Source organism: Camelus dromedarius, chromosome 19, assembly GCF_036321535.1.
Source record: "Camelus dromedarius isolate mCamDro1 chromosome 19, mCamDro1.pat, whole genome shotgun sequence".
NCBI classification, from domain to species: domain Eukaryota; kingdom Metazoa; phylum Chordata; class Mammalia; order Artiodactyla; family Camelidae; genus Camelus; species Camelus dromedarius.
In genome coordinates, this window is record NC_087454.1 from 28,580,244 (window position 1) to 28,599,041 (window position 18,798).

The following is an 18,798-nucleotide window of genomic DNA, read 5'->3' on the forward strand; positions in this document are numbered from 1 at the left end:
GGTTTTTATTTATTTTAATGGACGTACTGATTGAACCCAGGACCTTGCTAGGCATGCACTCTACCACTGAGCTATACCCTTCCCCCTCCAAGGGCTTTATTTAATCTTCACAACAACTTTTAAGCAGAAATCATCACCATCTCCCATCTTAAACACAAGAGGACGTTTATCCTGGGTATGAGGTGATTACCTCACTGACCACTTACTCAGACCACCACTGTGCTTAACTCATGTAATCTTCATTAAGAACTTCATGGGATGGGTACCAACAATGAGCAATGGGGAGTTTGGAGACGTGGAACACTTGTTTCCAGACTCAAGGTTAGGAAGAGGCAGCTTCCAGATTATAATAACTTGTGTAATAGCAGAGCTCAAGCTATTTTCACTGCCTTGGAGCTAAGTTTTCACTGCCTTGGAGTTAAGAACGAGACCCTGACCCTGACCCTGGGTTTTGCAGCACTGCAGTCTTTTTTTTTCCTTCATGGGCTTTTCTTGGCGAGAGAGAGGGGGGGGAGGGAGGGAGGGAGAGAGAGATAGAGGGGGGGGGGGGGGAGAGAGAGAGAGAGAGAGAGAGAGAGAGAGAGAGAGAGAGAGAGAGAGAGAGAGAGAGAGAGAGTGTCTACACTTTTTCCCATGCCTTTGCACTGGCTGAGGGGTGGGCTTTATCCCTGGGACTACCCCCTCCCCCAGCCCAGGCCGCAGCTGGAACTCTTCACTGATCTCCATCTTTTCTCCCTGCCCCCACTGAGGAAGGGGAGGCCGACTGTCTCCCCCGGTCTTTTCCAGATGTACGTCTGCCAAAGACTGACACTACGCCCCCTACTCCCCCAGCCCCCATCCCAGTACAGAGGATGATGAATGAGGACCCGAGAGCCGGCGTGGTGGGAAAGTGTTCTCGCCTTGAAAAGAGAGGGAAAGGGAAAGGAAGTCGTGGGGGGTGGGGAGGGGAAGAGGTAGAGCCTAGAGGCCGGGGCTGGATAGCTGGGACCCAAGCCTCCTCGGCTCGGCCAGTAACTTAAACTCCCTTAGGAAGGCGTGGGGAAGTGCTCCAATCCCTGCACTCCCTTGGAATTTGGGTGGTATATCATTTACTGCAACCCGCACAATCCGCTCAGGGACTACTCCACTGTAAACCTCAAGCCCTTCCAGCGCCGAGTTCAGAGTGCTGCTCCCTCTCCTCCGCAAGACTGCGCTCCAGTGCTCTCCCAGCCTTCTCCGTAGGTTCCTCCCAATTCTCTACCATTCTTTGGTTCGGGGGGGCGGAGTCGTACCTCCTCTCCTGTTCCTTTAAGAGGCGTCGGCTCCTCCCCCTTCGGAGTTGCCGTCTGACGCGGGATGACAGCAGCGAGTTCGGTATGTCTATGCAAATAAGCGCCCCCTGTGGACCAATGGGGAGCGGAGGTGCCGGAACCGCGGACCAATGGGGCGGGGGTGCAGGGGCTCACCATATAAGGAGCGGCCTCGCCATAAAAGGAAACATTGTATCTCTTTATATGGGGGGAAGGGTCGGGGGATCCCTCGCCGCCAGCGCGTGGTCCCGGCCCCCTCCACCCGCCGTCTCGGCCGCGGCCAGCAGCCCCTGCCCCCCGGGGGACGCTGACGGCCGCCGGGCGCGCCGCCCTAGCGTACGGACAGGGGGCGCTCCGCGCGGCCTGGGGCAACCCGGGCCACAGGGGCAGGAAAGTGAGGGCCCAGGTCGGCCCGGGCGTGCAGGGGCCCCGGGTTCGAAGCGGCAGCAGCGGCAGCAGCGGCAGCGATAGCGGCACTATCAGCAACTGGAGCGCCGGGTTGAGCCGGGAAGCCGATGGCTGCGGCGGCGGCTCCGATTCCTCGCTGACTGCCCGTCCGCCCTCCTGCATTGAGCGCCATGTTACCGAGCCAAGCTGGGGCCGCGGCGGCGCTGGGCCGGGGCTCGGCCCTGGGGGGCAGCCTGAACCGGACCCCGACGGGGCGGCCGGGCAGTGGAGGTGGCGGCGGCGGCGGGACTCGCGGGGCTAACGGGGGCCGGGTACCCGGGAACGGCGCAGGGCTCGGGCCCGGCCGGCTCGAGCGGGAGGCTGCAGCAGCAGCGACAACCACCCCGGCGCCCACCGCGGGGGCCCTCTACAGCGGCAGCGAGGGTGATTCGGAGTCGGGCGAGGAGGAGGAGCTGGGCGCGGAGCGGCGCGGCCTGAAGCGGAGCCTGAGCGAGATGGAGCTCGGCGTGGTGGTCGGTGGGCCCGAGGCGGCGGCGGCGGCCACCGGGGGCTACGGGCCGGTGAGCGGCGCGGTGAGCGGGGCCAAGCCGGGTAAGAAGACTCGGGGCCGCGTGAAGATCAAGATGGAGTTCATCGACAACAAGCTGCGGCGCTACACGACCTTCAGCAAGAGGAAGACGGGCATCATGAAGAAGGTACCCGGCCGGGAGGTTGGCTGGCCACGGGGGACCGGGAGGGTGGGGACGCGCAAGGGGAGCCCGGGAGGAAGGCAGAGCCGAGGCGGAGGTGAGATGCGGCGAGTCTGCAGGAGGTGTGTGGGAGGGGATGGCTGTTGCCCCGGGAAGGGTGAAAGGGGAGGGGCCGCCAGGGAAATGTGGGGAGAGGGGAGATGCCGCGAACGTCCGGAAAAGAGGGGAAAGGCACCTAGGTGGGAGTGACGGGCGCGAGAGAGGAACGGGGCCCTTGCAGAGCGGCGGGATGAGGAGTGGTAGTGGGAGGCTGCGAGGCTGCCGGGGAGGTAGTTAATGAGACCCGGGGGTCAGTAGGTCCAGTGCGCTCTGGTGTTCGGGGGAGGGCGTCGGAAAAGCAGGGAACAGAAGAGAAGGTATGGGGGTGAGGAGGCTGGAGCTGCATAATAACAATGAGCCAACATGTGTGGGAGGAAGGTGGGCATCACTAGAGTAGTGCTGGCTGGAAGGACGGACAGGGCTGATGACCGAATGGGTTTCAAAAGTCCCAGGTAAGGGAGCAGGGCAGTAGAACTGATGCTGCCCTGAATATCAGAAACCAGGTCCAGCAATGTCCGCGTCTCTTCTGTGCATCCACTGGAAGCCGGCACACTCCCTGCAGGCTTCAGAACCATTTGCCTTTGGGACAACTGGGATATCCAGCCCTAGGGAAAAATCTGTGCATGGAGTTTGGGGAGAAGCTTTGTAGAAGTATCTAGAAATGCCTCCTCTTCTGGCTGATTGTGCAGTGAAAGGGATGAGGAGAGGAGTTATCTTGGGTTATAGAAGATACGGGGAGGGATGGAAGCAGAGGAACTGGGAAACAAGAAGCTAGAACTCTGGGAACATTGGCTGGTGTTTATATCTGTCCCATATAGAAACCAAGGCTGCTTCCAGTGAGTAGGTTGTGGAACTTTGTTAGGAGTGAGGATGCCACCTATGGGGCCATCCTTGAAGGTCCCCTTCCTGGGCTTATGGCAGGGGTAGCTGCTAATCTATCTGCCATCTCCCATCACTTCAGACACGGTTGTATCAAGACAAAGAAAGAAAAAAAGGGGAGCCTAGTATTATAGAACAGGACAAATGGCAACAGGTTAGCACCTGTGCAGTTTCTGGGAAGAAACATGGACATTTTGGAGCCTAAGTGGCCCCTTATCCCTAATATCTCTGTGACCTCCAGTGTAGTTGCAACTTCATCCTGGTCCCTGTGACCGTGAGGAGGTGGTGGGAGTCATCTCTTCATGAGGCTCTGGGCACCAAGCTGTAGTGAGGAGCAGCTCCCTGGGCCCCTCCGTGTCTGCTTAGGTTGTATGTTCTGTCACTGGGAGCTGTGACTATTTGCTTGGGGTATCTGCAGGTCAGTGGAGCTGTTCCTCAAAGGAGCATGGGGTTTTTCTACTCTTCAGCTCACCTTCAGATATCCTGATAGGACCCCCTTAGAGTCACTGGAGAGGAAGGTCACTGTGGGATTGGGGGCTTGATATCACTGTGTACTTCCCTCTCTTTCCTACTTCCCAAGGAAGGTAGAGATTAAAAGTTTTGCTGACCTACCCATCTCCTCCCCCCTACCCCCAGGCCTATGAGCTGTCCACGCTGACAGGGACACAGGTGCTGTTGCTGGTGGCCAGTGAGACAGGCCATGTGTATACCTTTGCCACCCGCAAACTGCAGCCCATGATCACCAGTGAGACTGGCAAGGCACTGATTCAGACCTGCCTCAACTCGCCAGACTCTCCGCCCCGCTCAGACCCCACCACAGACCAGAGAATGAGTGCCACGGGCTTTGAAGAGACAGACCTCACCTACCAGGTGTCGGAGTCCGACAGCAGTGGGGAGACCAAGGTATGTTTGGGTCCTCTATCTAAGGGGAAGGAAGGGGAGGGACTTGACCGGCAGAGAGAGGAGGGGGGGTCTCTCTCTTTCTCCCTCACCCAGGACAGGTGGATAGGTGCCCCGTGATGGAGTCGGTTTAGTGCCCCACATCCTAGGGTACAGGTGTCCATCCTCGCTATCCTGACAGGAGGCCGGCCCCCTAGATAAGCGGGCGGCCTCCGTGCCCATATAAGGCCGGCTCCGGCTCCACGCCGGCCTCCCGCCTGCAGCCCGCCTGCCTGGCAGGGCCCTTGCATTCCTCCCGCCAGCTGTCTCCCCGCTGGGGGCGGGGGCATCGCTTAGCCCTGCCCTCCTGGCCGGCTGGGTCGCTGGGGAGTAGGAAGGGAGCACTCATGGGTTCCAGGGTTCTGGGGAGCCAGCTCTGTCAGCAGGCAGGCTGGCTGACTGGGCTGGAGACTATCTTACTAGCCAGCCGCCTACCTCTTCAGGATGTCCGGGCCTGCGCACGTTAGGGAGTTTATTCGCCAGGCTGCTAGGGATGCCGGCCCTGGTTACGCCTCCCCCTTCCTTTTCCCGGTAAGGAGAGGGGGCGGGGCTTCCTCCCTTGCTGCTCTGGGGAGCTCCACCTTCCGGGTGGCCCTTTTAACTGACCAATCCGAGGAAGCGGCACTGTTTGCCTTAGCAACGCGTCCGCCAATCAGGGGCTTCGAGCTCCGCTGCTTAGCAAACATCCCGCGCTGACCCACCGCAGTATTTGAGCCCCCTCAGTTCCCTGGGCTTGGTTCTCGGCTCAGCTCGTGGCTTCTTCCGTCCCCTTCTAAGAACAAAGGCTCCCTGAAGGGAGAGTCAGTGCTCTAGGCTCCCTACTGTCTTAGTGGTATAGCATCAGAAATAATTTTCAAACTCTTAGCAGTAGGGTTCATTTATTCCCAGGAAATTTTGCTGAATGAATAAATTCCTTTGGTAGTTTAAATCTTAAGTATTCGGCATAAAGTGCTTCCTTGCCAAACCCCCAAGATTGCTCTCAAACATTAAGCTTCCTGAAAAATTGTCAGTCCCTATCTCAGAAGCCTGGCAAATCAGAGCTGGAAGGACCCTTTTTAAAAGACCAGCCCCCTCATGTTTACAGAAGAGGAAAACTGAGGCTCAGAAAGAGGAAGTAATTTTCCAAGAAAGTCACACAGATTGGCACTGCTAGAGCTGGGAACAGATCCTGAGTGTCCTGATCCCCAGTTAATGTGATTGCCACAGTTCATTGGGGCAGAGAACTCAGGGAATTATGATGGTGACATTATTATTGCCCTTTTTATGAGCCAGGCACTGTTCTAAGTGCTTTACCATATGATAACCTACTTAATCTTCACAACACTTACAGGGTAGGTATTATCCTTTCACAGACAGAAAACTGTAAAGAAAAAGCAGCTCAGCAGCTCAGTAACTTAGTAACTTGCCTGAGGGTCAGGCTCCAGGTAAATGGTGGACCTGGGATTTGATCCCAAGCACAGTGGTTCCATTCTGGGCCATCAATCTACACAGAACACCTGCAGGGGCAGGGTCTGGTAGAGGCTCACCACTCCATCTTTACTCTGGGTGTAGGATACACTGAAACCGGCGTTTACCGTCACCAACCTGCCGGGTACCACCTCCACCATCCAGACAGCACCCAGCACCTCTACCACCATGCAAGTCAGCAGCGGCCCCTCCTTCCCCATCACCAACTACCTGGCACCGGTGTCTGCTAGCGTCAGCCCCAGTGCTGTCAGCAGTGCCAACGGGACTGTGCTGAAGAGTACAGGCAGTGGCCCCGTTTCCTCTGGGGGCCTCATGCAGCTGCCTACCAGCTTCACCCTCATGCCTGGTGAGTCACAAGGGGCAAATTGAGCATGCTAAGAGTGGGTTTAGGGCTGGCACAAGAACCTCTTTCCCTACTCAGAAGGAAGGTGAACTAGGGCCAGAGCCTGAGAGAAGACTCTTATGTCCCATTGCCAGGCATGCCCTCCCCACTGCGACCCCAACTGTCCTTGTCAGTAAGTTTCAGCCATACACTCTGGCCTTGTCTAGCAAGCCTAGCCCTGTGCCCTCCTTGCCACAGGGACAGTAGACATCCTACCACCTCCCTACCTTGACTGGGGGGCAGATCATGTCCTTGATGGGTCAGTGCCTGCTCCTGTGTCAACCAAAGACAGTAGAGGCAGGGCCTGGGGAGGGAGGAGGGGGGAAGGGCAAGAGCAGAGTGTGGAAGCCCCTGGAGACACAATTCTGGACATGAAGGCACCCAGGAAAGATAGTGATGGGAGTCGGGGACAGAGTGCCAGACCCTGGGTCTGGGGGTGTTTGAGGGTGCTTGGTGGTGCAGGTGGTGGCTGGGTAGGACAGAGCACGAGTAAGTCTCTGTGTCTCATAGGTGGGGCAGTGGCCCAGCAGGTCCCAGTGCAGGCCATTCAGGTGCACCAGGCCCCACAGCAAGCGTCTCCCTCTCGCGACAGCAGCACAGACCTCACGCAGACCTCCTCCAGCGGGACAGGTATAGCTCAAAGCTTTGTCACCTCCCTGCTCTGCCTCCTTCATGAGGCCTAACAGCAGGTGCCCAGCAGTATCCGTCCTATAACTAAGGTCAGAGAATTTCTGAATGTGGACACTGAGGCTTTGGGGTTAACCCTTACTCTAATCCTTACAATAAAGTCAGGTAAGGATGGCTGGGTTTTGAATCCTGCCCTGCAGTAGGGCTGTGGTTTTCAGGAAGAAATTAGAGACCATTGACCCTACATTCTTCCTTACTCAGCTGAGAAGTCTGAGGCCCAGAAAGAAGGTATTTGCCCAGAGACACACATTTGCTCAATTACCAGGGAGACTTTACAGAGCAGTTGTCTCCTTATGAAAGGGCGTCTTAGGTTTTGAGTAACCATAATTCCCCTCTGTGTCTCTAGTCATTTCAGGAATGATGAGACACTTCAAAATAAAATTACTTTTAAGTTCTTGTTGTTTACAACCTTGTTACACAAAGTGTGGTCTATGGAAGGAAGACCAGCATCATCCCAGCACCACCCCAGTGTCACCTGGGAGCTTGATGGAAATGTGGACTCTAAAGCCTCACCCCACACCTACTGAATCAGAATCTGTATTTTAACAAGATCCCCTGGTGACTGTATGCACATTAACACTTGAGAAGTGCTTGTTTAAAAGGTGAATTTGTCAGCCATATGTTGAGGAAGAGGAAAGAAGAGTGAGAACAAATGAAAAAATGGGATGAAGGAGCTCTCTAAAAGAAGAGCATCTGAGTTTCCTTGGGTAGGGTCAGACATTGTAATCTTTGTTTTTTCCCAGGGCCTTGGGGTCTTGGAAGAGAACAGGTAGATAATCAAATAGTACGATGTGAGAGGATACACTTAAAGGTTGGCGCTGTTGTGTTCAAGAAGAAATAGGGCTTTTCTTAGTCTATGACGGGGAACACAGCAATGGGAAATGGCAAGAGAGCTCTGGAGGCCTGGAGTTCCCGGGGGTGGGACGCGGGTTATCAGTAGGGACCAGTGCCCACCTCCCTGACGTGTGTCTGTGTTTGCCAGTGACATTGCCCGCCACCATCATGACGTCATCCGTGCCCACGACTGTGGGTGGCCACATGATGTACCCTAGCCCCCATGCGGTGATGTATGCACCCACCTCGGGCCTGGCTGATGGCAGCCTCACCGTGCTCAATGCCTTCTCCCAGGCACCGTCCACCATGCAGGTGTCCCACAGCCAGGTCCAGGAGCAAGGTGAGTTGGGGGGGCAGGGCTGAAGAAAGGAGGACCATTTCCTCCTTTACACACACACATACTCAAATACTCTGCACAACTCAGATGTGCACACTCACACACACACAAACTAGATGCTCACACGTATACATACATGTACACACACACCGAGGCTTACACACACATTGCAACACCCATCTTGTCCACTCGGACACTCATGCACACTGGAACTCACACTCACATGCACACTAAGACACATTTGGACACTCACTCTTGGGCATTTTATCTGAGACTCACTTGGTCACTTAAAGCCTTTATCACCACTCCTCCAATATCTGGAAGTTTCTCTTGAGCAATCGATTTGAGTTTCTCCTGTTGTGTGCTAACACAGGTGGCGTCCCCCAGGTGTTCCTGACAGCGCCATCTGGGACAGTGCAGATCCCTGTCTCTGCAGTTCAGCTTCACCAGGTAGGTGGGGGCCACCTTTCACCCAATCCCAGATGGCCAGCCCAGCCCCTTCATCTTGACCTTGGGGATTCCATTACTGGGTGGTCCAAGCCAAGATCCTTAGCTGGGAGGCCTATCCATTTTCCTGATGGGCCTTTGGTGGGGGGGCAGGCAGGCCGGCAAGCAGGGGGCAGCCCCCCACCCCCTCCTGACACACCCCCTTCCCTCCAGATGGCGGTGATCGGGCAGCAGGCCGGGAGCAGCAGCAACCTCACCGAATTACAGGTGGTGAACCTGGACGCCGCCCACAGCACCAAGAGTGACTGATCCGCCCTGCCGCCCTGGACAGATGGCCCGAGGGACGGCACCACTTATTTATTGTTGCCTTTTCACATTTTCTTTACACACATGTTGATGGGCCGCAGGAGGGAGGCAGGGAGGAGCAGTGGGCAGCCACAGGACTGAGCCCTCTCACTCCAGCCAAAGAAACAGGCCAGCCTGCCCTCCACCCCGTCCTCCCTCAGCCTCCCCTCCTTCTCGCTCCACCTCCCGTTTCTGTTGATGGTGGGGCTGTCCTCCCTCCTCAGACTCCTCTTGCCAGCTTGGCTCCGTGTTTGCCATGAGTATTAGCTTACCCGTGGGACCGTGCTCCCCTTCCCAGACACAGGCCTCTGTGGGACTAGGCACTGTGTCCCCCCTGAGGAAGCAGTTGGGGTCCTCTCCCCAGCCTCCTTGCTGACCCCACGTCAGCACTGTCTGCCACAGGCTGGGTCGAAAGAGCCCTACCCCTGCCCCTCAGGGAGCCAGCTGGGGAGATGTGGTGTCTTCCCTTAAGTGGCACCTGTTGCCCTTGCAGCTCCTGAGCAGCGGGGCCTGTGCATGAAGCAGGGTCCTGGGGCCACCTGCCCTTCCCTGCTGCTCCCCGGGAACTCCAGGGGCTGCTGGGTTGGAGGGAACCGCCAGTGTTCCCTCTCCCCTGTCTTCCCCCCTCTCCTCCCAGCTGCTTTACTTAAAGTTGATTTTGAACTTTTTATTTGAGGAGACGAAGTGAAAACAAATCTATAAATATATATTTTTAAAATATTTAACTTTTTTTTATGGCGTTTTTCTCGTCCCCCTCCCTGCCCGAGCTCCCCTTCCCTGGGGAGCCCTGGGGCTCCCCAGAACTGGCTGGGCCTCTGGGGACAGAGCTACCCCACGAGCTCGGGGCCCGCCAGTGTGGGGGGGAGATTCTGGGATTGCCCGGTCCTGGGTTGTTTCCAGGAGAGAACCGGGGGAGGGGCCCTCAGGCCATGCCCCAACGGGGTGGGGAGGGTGACCCACAGCCCTGGGCCTCTTTTCGCCCTTCAAGGCTGTGCTAGGGAGTGGGAAGAGGGAGACCAAATGTGGGGGTGGGGGGAGGGTTTCAGAGGCAACTGACTTCATTTGTGCCACACGCATGGGCATTGCAGCCTTGTGCTCCCCCAGGCCTGCAGCTGCCTGGGGCCCAAGTTGCAGTGAGCAGGGTGGGGTCTGGGAGGGGGTGAGAGGCAGGAATGGGGGCAGAAGAAATGGGAGCAGCTTTTGGGCTGAGTGCAGCGATAGGGGAGCCAGAAATGGCAGCTCTCCCAGGGAGTGAGCAGCTACTGTAACTTTTTAAAATTAAGACAAAAAGCCTTGAAGAAAATGACTTTATTTTTCTAAGTGTAACCTCAGTATTTATGTAATTTGTACAGGGGCCGTGCCCCACCCCCTCTGCCCACTTTGGAGTAGACCTTGAGGGTGGGCCAACATAGGGAGAGGGTCCCTGTGTCAGAGCCTACTTTCACCACCTGTATCCAGAGAGGGAGCTGTTTCAGAACAGGGCAGCTGTGGGGTGGAGTTTAATTAGCCCCTTAGGACTGCCTTCAGTAGGAACAAGCCTGCTTCTGTGATTAGGTGAAGGGGTGGGGGAAGTTTTTACGCAGAGCCTAGCTATCAAGGGGATGATTTGCCAACATGTTTGAGAACCTCCGAATCTCTAACCCCCATTGCTGTCTTGCCCCAACTTGGGGTGCCAAGATGGAAGTCAAGTCATCTTTCTGGCTTTCTCCTGGAGATAGCTGGGGGCTTATGGGTGGCTTACAAGATTGGGGCATGGCAAATCAGGGGCCAGAGAGTGGGGGAGCTTGGGACTCAGGTCTGTAACTGCCCAGCCCCTTTCTCTGCTCTTGTTTCACTCCACCATCACTCACTCACTCCCCACTCCCCCACCCAGGGGAGGAGACCTTGATGAATTCCTCCTCTCCTTCCCACAAAAGACAGACCCAGTGAGTGAGTCAGGCGAAGTGCTTATAAGGTGTGTTGTGTGAGCGTGCCCTTGGGAGAACATGCGTGCGTCAGGAATGAGGTGGCATTTATATGCGCAGCAACCCTTGGTGTTTCCCTTCCTTGGTGGCTCTGGGGTGTGTGTGTGTGTGTGTGTGCGCGCGCGCGCGCGCTTGAGCGCGCGCGTGCCTGAGTGAATGTGTGTGTGTGTGTGAATGTGGGGTGTGTATGTTAGTGGTTTCTACTTCCCCTGGGATGCTGACCCAGGAATAGTGGACATGGTCACAGTCCTATGTACAGAGCTTTCTTTTGTATTAAGAAAAAATACTCTTTCAATAAATGTATCATTTTTGTGCACAGACTGTGGGGTCTTTGCCTTTGTTTTCCCATAAAGGGAGGTAGGGTGGGAGGTACCAGCGCGAATCAAACCCCAAAATTGCTGCTCTGAGAAGCAAGCCGAGCTACTTGATGAAATGCTAACAGGTGCTTTGGGTTGTTGAACTCTGCGATTTAAATTAAGGAACATTTGGGAGGGCTGGGGCCTTTATCTTTGGCCCCAGCTTCACTAGGTACTTAAGTCAACACAGAGATGAGAAATCTTAATTAACAGGAAAAGTGACTCAACGAATCCAAAGCAACCAGTTCGGGAAACTCATGGCCACGTGACCTACTGCAAACTAGGAGGACAGACCTAGGGTGGGAGTGTGGGTTATTAGGTTTCCAGGGGAGGAAGGCCGACCTAGGGAAGGGGAGGGCCGGGGTTCAAAGTTGATACTGGATGGAAAGGGCTGCCTATGTCTGCAGAGTAAGGAGCCAAGCCACCACGACCCCGGGCTCCGCGGGCAGCACGCCCCCACGCAGCGGCCCGCGGGTACTACGCATGCTCCGCCTGCGCGCGGGGCCGCGGCGCTCGACTGTGGGCCGCGGTGGGACCCGTAGCCGCCCAGCCGTGCGCGCACTCGCCGTGTGACCCGGAAGGGAGCCGCTGAGGAGGCGGGGCCAGGACGGCCGGACCAGCGCTGGATCCCAGCGAGGGCCGAGGGCCACGGCGGTGGGAGGTGAGAGGCGAGTTCTGCACCCCTCGGCCGCTGCCCCGTTCCGTCCCCAGTCCCTTGCCCACTCTCCGTGGGGCTGACGACAGGAGCCAGGTCTTGGTCTCTGAGATTCGCTCTGTCCCGTCAGCTTCCACCGACCGCGCCCCCCACCCCTCACCCCCTCCCCGCAGCCCGTTCCCCCGGCGGTGCGAGCCTCCTTTACCACCCCCGCTGGTCTGCAAGCTTGGGCCTGACCTTGCCACCTGCGCCTGCCTGCTGTCTCATCCCTGCGTTCACACCTCACCCTCACACCTCAATTAATTGCTCCTGTTCTAGGCCTGGCATAGTACCTTGCTCTCTCCCCATTTAGGCCTTTCCGATTTTGTTACCACACCCTGCTCATCATCTGTGCGTCGCATGTCACTGATTATCTCTCAGTCCTGCCCTCCATGCTAACTGGACCCCTATCCCAATTGAGGTCCATATCTGTTTCCCCTCCTCTTCACGCCTTCTACTCTCATCTTCTTTACCTGTACCCCAACATGACCCCTGCCCTGATCACCTTTTCTTCATTCTGGGTTTGCAGTCCATTCTTATTCTCACCATTCCCCGTTGCCCCTACACTGTTTTGTATCTTTCCCTGATCACTAGCATAGCCATCATTTATAATCTTTTTCTGGCTTAGTAATGTTGCATTTATCTGAGGACTGCCCTTACCTTCTCTAAGAATGTTAAGATTAGATTATATTTTACAGACCTCTCACTATGTGCTAGAGGCTATTCTGAATGCTTTATATATAGTATCTTAATAAGTTTTTACAACTTTATGGGTTGGGTATGAATATTATTACCTTTTTGCAGAGGAGGAAACTGAGGCTTAGAGATTAAGTAACTTATCCAAAACTACACACACAGTAAGTGAAAGAGCCAGAATTCAGAGTCACATTTATCTGATTCTGAAATCTGTGCTGTATTGCCTGTCTAATACCTCTACCATCTCCTGACCTCATTCCCTACCCTTCAGTGCCGGGATTACCACCTACATCTATATCTACCTGACTTATACCTACGTCTTCATACGGCATAAGTGCAGGGTGGGACCTGGTCTTTTTCTCCCATAATTTTATCTGGCCCCCTAAGCCCCTCCCCGTTTCACAGTAGTCTCATACCCTTTTCCCATCCAGCCATCTGGATACAGGGGCCTCCTTTCATCTCTCTCTCTGCCATGGCCCAACCCTTCATGTTCACATTCCAGCTCTGTCCTGCCATTTATACTCCCTGTCCTGTCCTTTCCCCGTCCTGACTTTCCTCACTTGTTCTGGCTCCACTGTCTTACAGGCTGCCGTCCTCCCTGCTCACCTGTGTCATCCTAAGTCCTGATCTGTACCCCTCAGCCATGCAGACTGCCCAGACGGTCCTACTTAACTCTCAGCTCTTTCTGATACCTTGCCTGTAATTCTTTTCATCCTCTCTTGTGACTTTTTCCGTTTCTTAAACTTCTTTGTTTCCCTCTCTTTTCACTCCATTCTGCCTCTCTTTTAAATCCCAGAATATGTTTAAGTAATTTATTTCAGCCTATTCTTGACCTTTTCTCTTTGGCTTCTAAATTCCATACAGTCTGCCAGTCACCACCCATCCTGTCTATGCCTCAAGATTCCACTGCCTACATGAAGTCTTTTCCCTTTCCCATACTGCCTTTACTTCTCTCCTTGTGTGTCCTAGGAGGTCAGGATGGTGGGGGAACGGCGCACTGGGGACCTCATGGTGCCCTTGGGGCCCCGGCTGCAGGCATATCCTGAAGAACTTCTTAGACAGCGGCCTGGGCATGATGGCTGTCCTGAATACCTGATCCGATGGACTGTCCTGAAGTGTGGGGAAGTGGGCAGAGTGAGTGAGGAAGAGGGCAAGGCAGAGCACATCCTCATGTGGCTGTCAGCCCCCGAGGTCTACGCCAACTGCCCCATGCTGTTAGGCGAGCGGGCATTATCTAAGGGACCTCAGCATGAAACAGCTGGAGGCTCAGGAAGCTTTCCGCGAGACCCAGGAGGCCTGGATGTTGTGGCAATGGGAGAGATGGAAGCCGATGTGCGGGCACTGGTACACAGGGCTGCCAGGCAGCTGGCAGAAGGGGGAACCTCGAGCCTCACGGCCGCTGTGCTCCACACCATCCATGTGCTCAGTGCCTACGCCAGCATCGGGCCCCTCACTGGGGTCTTTAGGGAGACGGGAGCCCTGGACCTGCTCATGCACATGCTATGCAACTCTGAGCCTCAGATCCGTCGGAGCGCAGGCAAGATGCTACAGGCTCTGGCAGCCCATGATGCTGGTAAGAGACAGCCAGGGGAAGAAGGAAGACACTGGAGAGAATGGGACCACTAGGAGTAAGAACAGGTGGAGGAAGGGTTTCTCAACTCTGTCAAAACACCTAATGTTTGCTGAATATCAATTTGATTGCAAAGGGAAAATAAGATTAATAGGCTACCACAGGTACATAAGCAGGATAAAATGATAGCTTTTTAATCTGGTTTATCTGTCCATTCTCAGGGCAGTAGCAGGGAAGAGAAGGGAGTAAGTTTATCTCTTTAAACTGGTTTGAGATTTGTTAGTTGGTTGTGAAGTCAATTTGGTGGGTTACAATCAACATTTTTGATGTAAAATATCAGCATGTAGCACTTAATAATGTAAGTTTTGTAGCAAGAACTGTTTTAGTTCCACATGTGCACAGTTGTATCAGGTTACCCCAGAAAAATGTATATGTTGCTGTGAGTCTCAGCCACAAAGAAATTTGAAAGCCTGTTGTGTAGAGAGTCTGGGGAAAGAGGGCAGGGTGGAAGGAGAATCAGGGATGGAGAAGACACGGATTGGGTGTGGATTACAGGAAGTCGGGCTCACGTCCTTCTGTCACTGAGCCAGCAAGATGGCATCGAGCAGCACATGGATTTTGACAGCCGCTATACTTTGCTGGAGCTGTTTGCAGAGACCACATCTTCTGAGGAACACTGCATGGCCTTTGAGGGCATTCATCTGCCTCAGGTACCCTGGCAGCTGTGGGGGAAATGCTGTGCACAAGTCCTGGGGCATCATTTCTGAAAATGTGGTTCAGGACTGCATCAGCACCAGAGCCACAGGGGGAGCTTATTAAAATGAAGGTTCACGCTACCCTTCCTGCTCAGAATTTCTGAAATTAGAACTCAGGGTCTGTGTTAAGGCACTCCTGGTGTGTTTCTTACATGACTCACAGTCTGAGAACTACAGGCGTGGGGATGAAGCCTTTATATTCTTCTGTAGAGGATGGTGTTGAGGGGAAAGGAGAGGGGCTCAAGCTGGGAGGAGGGGAACCCACACCATAGACTGTGTCCTACAGATCCCAGGAAAGCAGCTCTTCTCCCTGGTGAAACGTTACCTGTGTGTCACTTCCCTGCTGGATCAGCTGAATAACAGTCCGGAGCCAGGGGCTGGAGACCAAGGCTCCCCATCCTCAAGGGAGGATTTGGGCCGGGAGAAAAGCCGGGGGCAGCGGGAGCTGGAGTTCAGCATGGCTGTGGGCAGCCTCATCTCAGAGCTGGTGCGGAGCATGGGCTGGGCCCGGAACCTCAACGAACAGGGCACACCACCGTCCCGGCCAACGCGGTCCATCTTTCAGCCTGGCGTTTCAGGCCCCAGCCCTTTACTGCCCACCGTTGTTGCCACCCCCAAGAAGCAAGGACGGGCCTTCCGCCAGCGCTCCGAATTCTCTAGTGAATTCTTTAGTGGCTACAGTGAGTATTACTTGCAGCGCTACAGTGAGTATGTGCAGCAGATGCTACAGCCCGGGATGCGAGTGAGGATGCTGGATGATTTTGAGGAGATTCATGCTGGGGACGAGGGCGAGTTCCGGCGGAGCAAAAATCGTGTGCCCCCTGTGCAGGTGAGTGAGTGTGCGGTGGGGGGACACTGTTGGGAGCCTTATTTGGGCGGGGCACAGCTGGGGCATCCATGCAAGGGACTCTTATAGGCCAGCCAAGGAGAAAATTCCCAAGGGAATTAGAATGTTTAAAGAGGTCAGCAATTGAGAGAGGGGGCCATTTGGAGGGCTGAGAAAATCTGGCGGGAGTGGGTGGGCTGTGAGGTCAAGGAGGGACTCACACCCAGGAAGCGTAACTCACCTATCCAGACACCCTCACCCCGACCAGTGGAGTTGGCTTTGGAGGGAGTGTTGGAGCAGAGTCAGGATTGGGAAGAGATGAGAAGCAGGACCTACCTTGATGGGGGAAGGGAGTCTTTTGTTTCTGGAGGTTTCACAAGCCTAGCCAGGTGTGCATCTGAGGGCTGTGTGCCCAAGCTCTAGGGCTGGCCATGTCCTGTCAAGCCTGCACAGCACAGGGTACAGAGGGCCGAGCCCTCTCCCTTCTCTCTCGCCTCCTCCCTCAATACCAGGTCTTTTGGGAGTCGACAGGCCGTACCTGCCGGGTGCACTGGTATATGCTGGAGATCCTGGGCCCTGAGGAAGCTGCTGAGGATACAGCTTCAGCAGCCATGGAGAAGGGGGCAGGGGCTACAGGGTTGGGCACAGGTGAGCCTTGGCGGGGACAGGGGCATCATGTCTCTGAACAGAGGAGGAGTGGCTGGGATGCAGCCGCTCCTGACCAGGATCTGCCCCAGAGCTTCAGAAATCCACTCTGTTCCTGGCGGGGCTGAGACCCGCTATACTTGTCTCCTCAGTACTTCCCTCCTGGGACTGGAAGCCGGTGGACGAGCTCTACTCTTTGCCATACCTCCAGCCCGAGCCTCGGAAGAATGAACTGGGGTACCTGACCCAGGCTGAGTGGTGGGAGCTGCTCTTCTTCATCAAGAAGTTGGATGTATCTGAGCAGCAGCCGATTTTCCAGAATCTTCAGGAGAACCTGGATGAGGTGTTGCAGGCCTGAGATACCTGGGGGGTTTGGAGCGGGGTTAGAGGTGGGGCTCTCTGAGGTAGTTCTCCACGTGGGACTGCTTGAGGGGAGGCTGGAGCTAGAGGGTAGACAGCATGCGGGGTCCTGCTGGGGGAGGAGACAACTGCTGGGAGGATCTAGACGTGGAAGGTATGCAAGACACGGTGAGAGGTGGCCACCCTTCCTGTTACTGTCCCCAGGCCCTTTGTGTCTGCTTGTTCCTGGAATACATGCCATTTCTGTTGACAGACCCTGGGTGAGAAGGCCCTCGGTGAGATCTCCGTGCCCATCACGATGGCTGAGGGTCTGCTGCAGGTTCTCAGTAATCGGTTTGAGGGCAGCACCCTCAGTGACCTGGTCAACTCCCAAATCTACACCAAGTACGGACTGCTGCCCGACACCCTGAGCAGCTCGTCTTCTTCACAAAGTCACTCCTGTACCCCAGATGCAGAAGAGGAGTCCAAGTCAGAGGCCAGCTTCTCAGAGGAAGAGACTGAGACCCCCAAAGCAAAGGCTGAGGCCCTTAAGGCAGAGGCAGAGCCAGCCAAGGGAAAAACTGAGCCCTCCGTGGCACAGAGTGATTCACAGCTGTTCAACCAGCTTCTGGTGACCGAGGGGATGGTTCTGCCCCTTGAGACGAAGGAGGCAGCCAGTGGTGAGTCAGGTGCTGGGACGGGAGGGCAGAGAGGTTGGAACAAGTCCTGGGGCAGTCCTCAGAGAAGTGGATAGTCAGGGTAGCAGGCAAGCGTGGAGTGAGGTCACTTTTGTGTGGGAAGTTGCTTTAGAAGCTTGCATCCATTTTCCTTCCTTTGACCTTGATAATGTCTACTCAGTCACTACTCCCTTTCTTCATATTCCTGGGAGAGGAGGGCCCATTTTCCAGAGTATCATCATCTTCATTGTTGGACTCTTAAATTCCTCACACAGAATTGGAAAAGTTCTGGATGCAAGCTGCAGTAGTGAACAGTGTCTTAAAATGTCAGTAGGATCACTGGGCTTGACCTTTAAAGACTTCCAATGTGGAGGTGCCACCATTTTTTTAAGCCACTGCCTTTCGCTCATCAATTTCAGAAATGGCTAGAGCCTTGCGGAGTCCCGGTCCACGCAGCACCCTGGATCAGCACGTGGCAGGGGTCGTGGCCACTGTGCAGATATCCAGTCTGGACACAAATCTGCAGCTTTCAGGGCTCTCTGCCCTCTCTCAGGCCGTGGAGGAGGTCACTGAGCAGGACCACCCTCTGGTCCATCCTGACAGATCCCTGAGGTTAGAATGCTATGGAGGGAAGGGCTTATGGTTTAAGCTCTCAGTGGGGGAGGTTGGTGGTGGGAGGGAAGGAGCTATGAGATCAAGAGTGAGAAAGGCTGAGGGGAGAGAAGGGTCAGCCTGAGGAGTGCTGAGCAGGAGGGCGGAATATTGCGATGGTTAATATTCTTGGAGCTTTTGCTCTGGGCCAGGCCCTGTGCTTAGAATTTTATAAGCTTTCTCTCATTAAATCCTCTCTCCTGAGGAAGACCTGACACTATTCTCACCCCATTGTGCGGGTCAGGAAACTGATCCTTGGAGAATTTAAACTTACCCAGAGTTTGACAGATCACAGAGCCGAGATTCAAACCTAGGTCCTTTTGGCTTTAGAGCTTGAGTTTTCTTTTCTTTTTCTTCCTTTTTCTTTTTCCTCCCTCCCTACTTTCTTTCTATTACATACTTCTTAATTATACAAATAATGCATGATTGCATTCTACTTTAAAAGATCCCAAAGGATATAAGAGAACAGAGAATGAAAAGCCAGAGTCCCTTTTTACCATTGTTGTCACACGTCCCAGCATGTATCCTTCAGACCTTCTAGAGATGTACACTTGTTCGTGTGTTTTCTGAGTTTGTGCTTCAGTGTACGTGCTCACACGCTGCCTGTTCCTGCAGCTTTCCCCCTGTGCTCTGTGTGTCTGGGAGGGCTCTCCACATCAGTCCACGTGGCGCTGCTTCATCCCCACTGTTGCCTCGGGCGCTGCAGTATGATTATATCTAAGTTCGAATCCAGTGCTCTAGTGGATCTGTTTTCCCTCACATCTGCTACCAGTGGATATTATCATTTTTAAATATCTATCAGATTGGCAAAACTTAAAATAAT

The 18,798-nt window shown here is 54.7% G+C and overlaps 2 protein-coding genes across 5 annotated transcripts in view; both read left to right on the forward strand.

Moving 5' to 3' along the window:
* Window positions 1-1,480: 1,480 nt before the first annotated feature.
* On the forward strand, window positions 1,481-11,087 carry SRF (serum response factor). 2 transcript variants are annotated; one of them, XM_010979501.3, is made up of 7 exons: window positions 1,484-2,392; window positions 4,001-4,267; window positions 5,855-6,116; window positions 6,663-6,782; window positions 7,822-8,013; window positions 8,384-8,460; window positions 8,671-11,087. In XM_010979501.3, exons 1-7 carry the CDS (start codon window positions 1,868-1,870, stop codon window positions 8,764-8,766), a joined length of 1,539 nt encoding a protein of 512 aa, XP_010977803.2. In that variant the 5' UTR covers window positions 1,484-1,867; the 3' UTR covers window positions 8,767-11,087. The 2 variants fall into 2 exon arrangements, with proteins under 2 accessions (XP_064332576.1, XP_010977803.2); XM_064476506.1 differs by lacking the exon at window positions 6,663-6,782 and having other exon boundaries at window positions 1,481-2,392.
* A 627-nt stretch (window positions 11,088-11,714) lies between these two features.
* Window positions 11,715-18,798, forward strand: part of CUL9 (cullin 9) — a 33,815-nt gene continuing 26,731 nt past the window's right edge. For all 3 annotated transcript variants that reach the window (XM_031434656.2, XM_031434657.2, XM_031434658.2), the window contains exons 1-8: window positions 11,715-11,783; window positions 13,482-14,085; window positions 14,638-14,792; window positions 15,124-15,666; window positions 16,176-16,311; window positions 16,461-16,651; window positions 16,922-17,327; window positions 17,744-17,936. In XM_031434656.2, the coding sequence (XP_031290516.1) occupies window positions 13,491-14,085; window positions 14,638-14,792; window positions 15,124-15,666; window positions 16,176-16,311; window positions 16,461-16,651; window positions 16,922-17,327; window positions 17,744-17,936 (2,219 nt within the window). In that variant the 5' untranslated portion in view covers window positions 11,715-11,783; window positions 13,482-13,490. The remainder of the gene's footprint in view (window positions 11,784-13,481; window positions 14,086-14,637; window positions 14,793-15,123; window positions 15,667-16,175; window positions 16,312-16,460; window positions 16,652-16,921; window positions 17,328-17,743; window positions 17,937-18,798) is intronic.

What these genes read in the sequence shown, in the direction of transcription:
- SRF (XM_010979501.3), top strand. Translation starts at nt 1,868, where the DNA reads ATGTTACCGAGCCAAGCTGGGGCCGCGGCGGCGCTGGGCCGGGGCTCG. An exon ending in AGACGGGCATCATGAAGAAG is followed by an intron (nt 2,393 to 4,000) that starts GTACCCGGCCGG and finishes CCCTACCCCCAG; the next exon opens with GCCTATGAGCTGTCCACGCT. An exon ending in CTGCAGTTCAGCTTCACCAG is followed by an intron (nt 8,461 to 8,670) that starts GTAGGTGGGGGC and finishes CCTTCCCTCCAG; the next exon opens with ATGGCGGTGATCGGGCAGCA.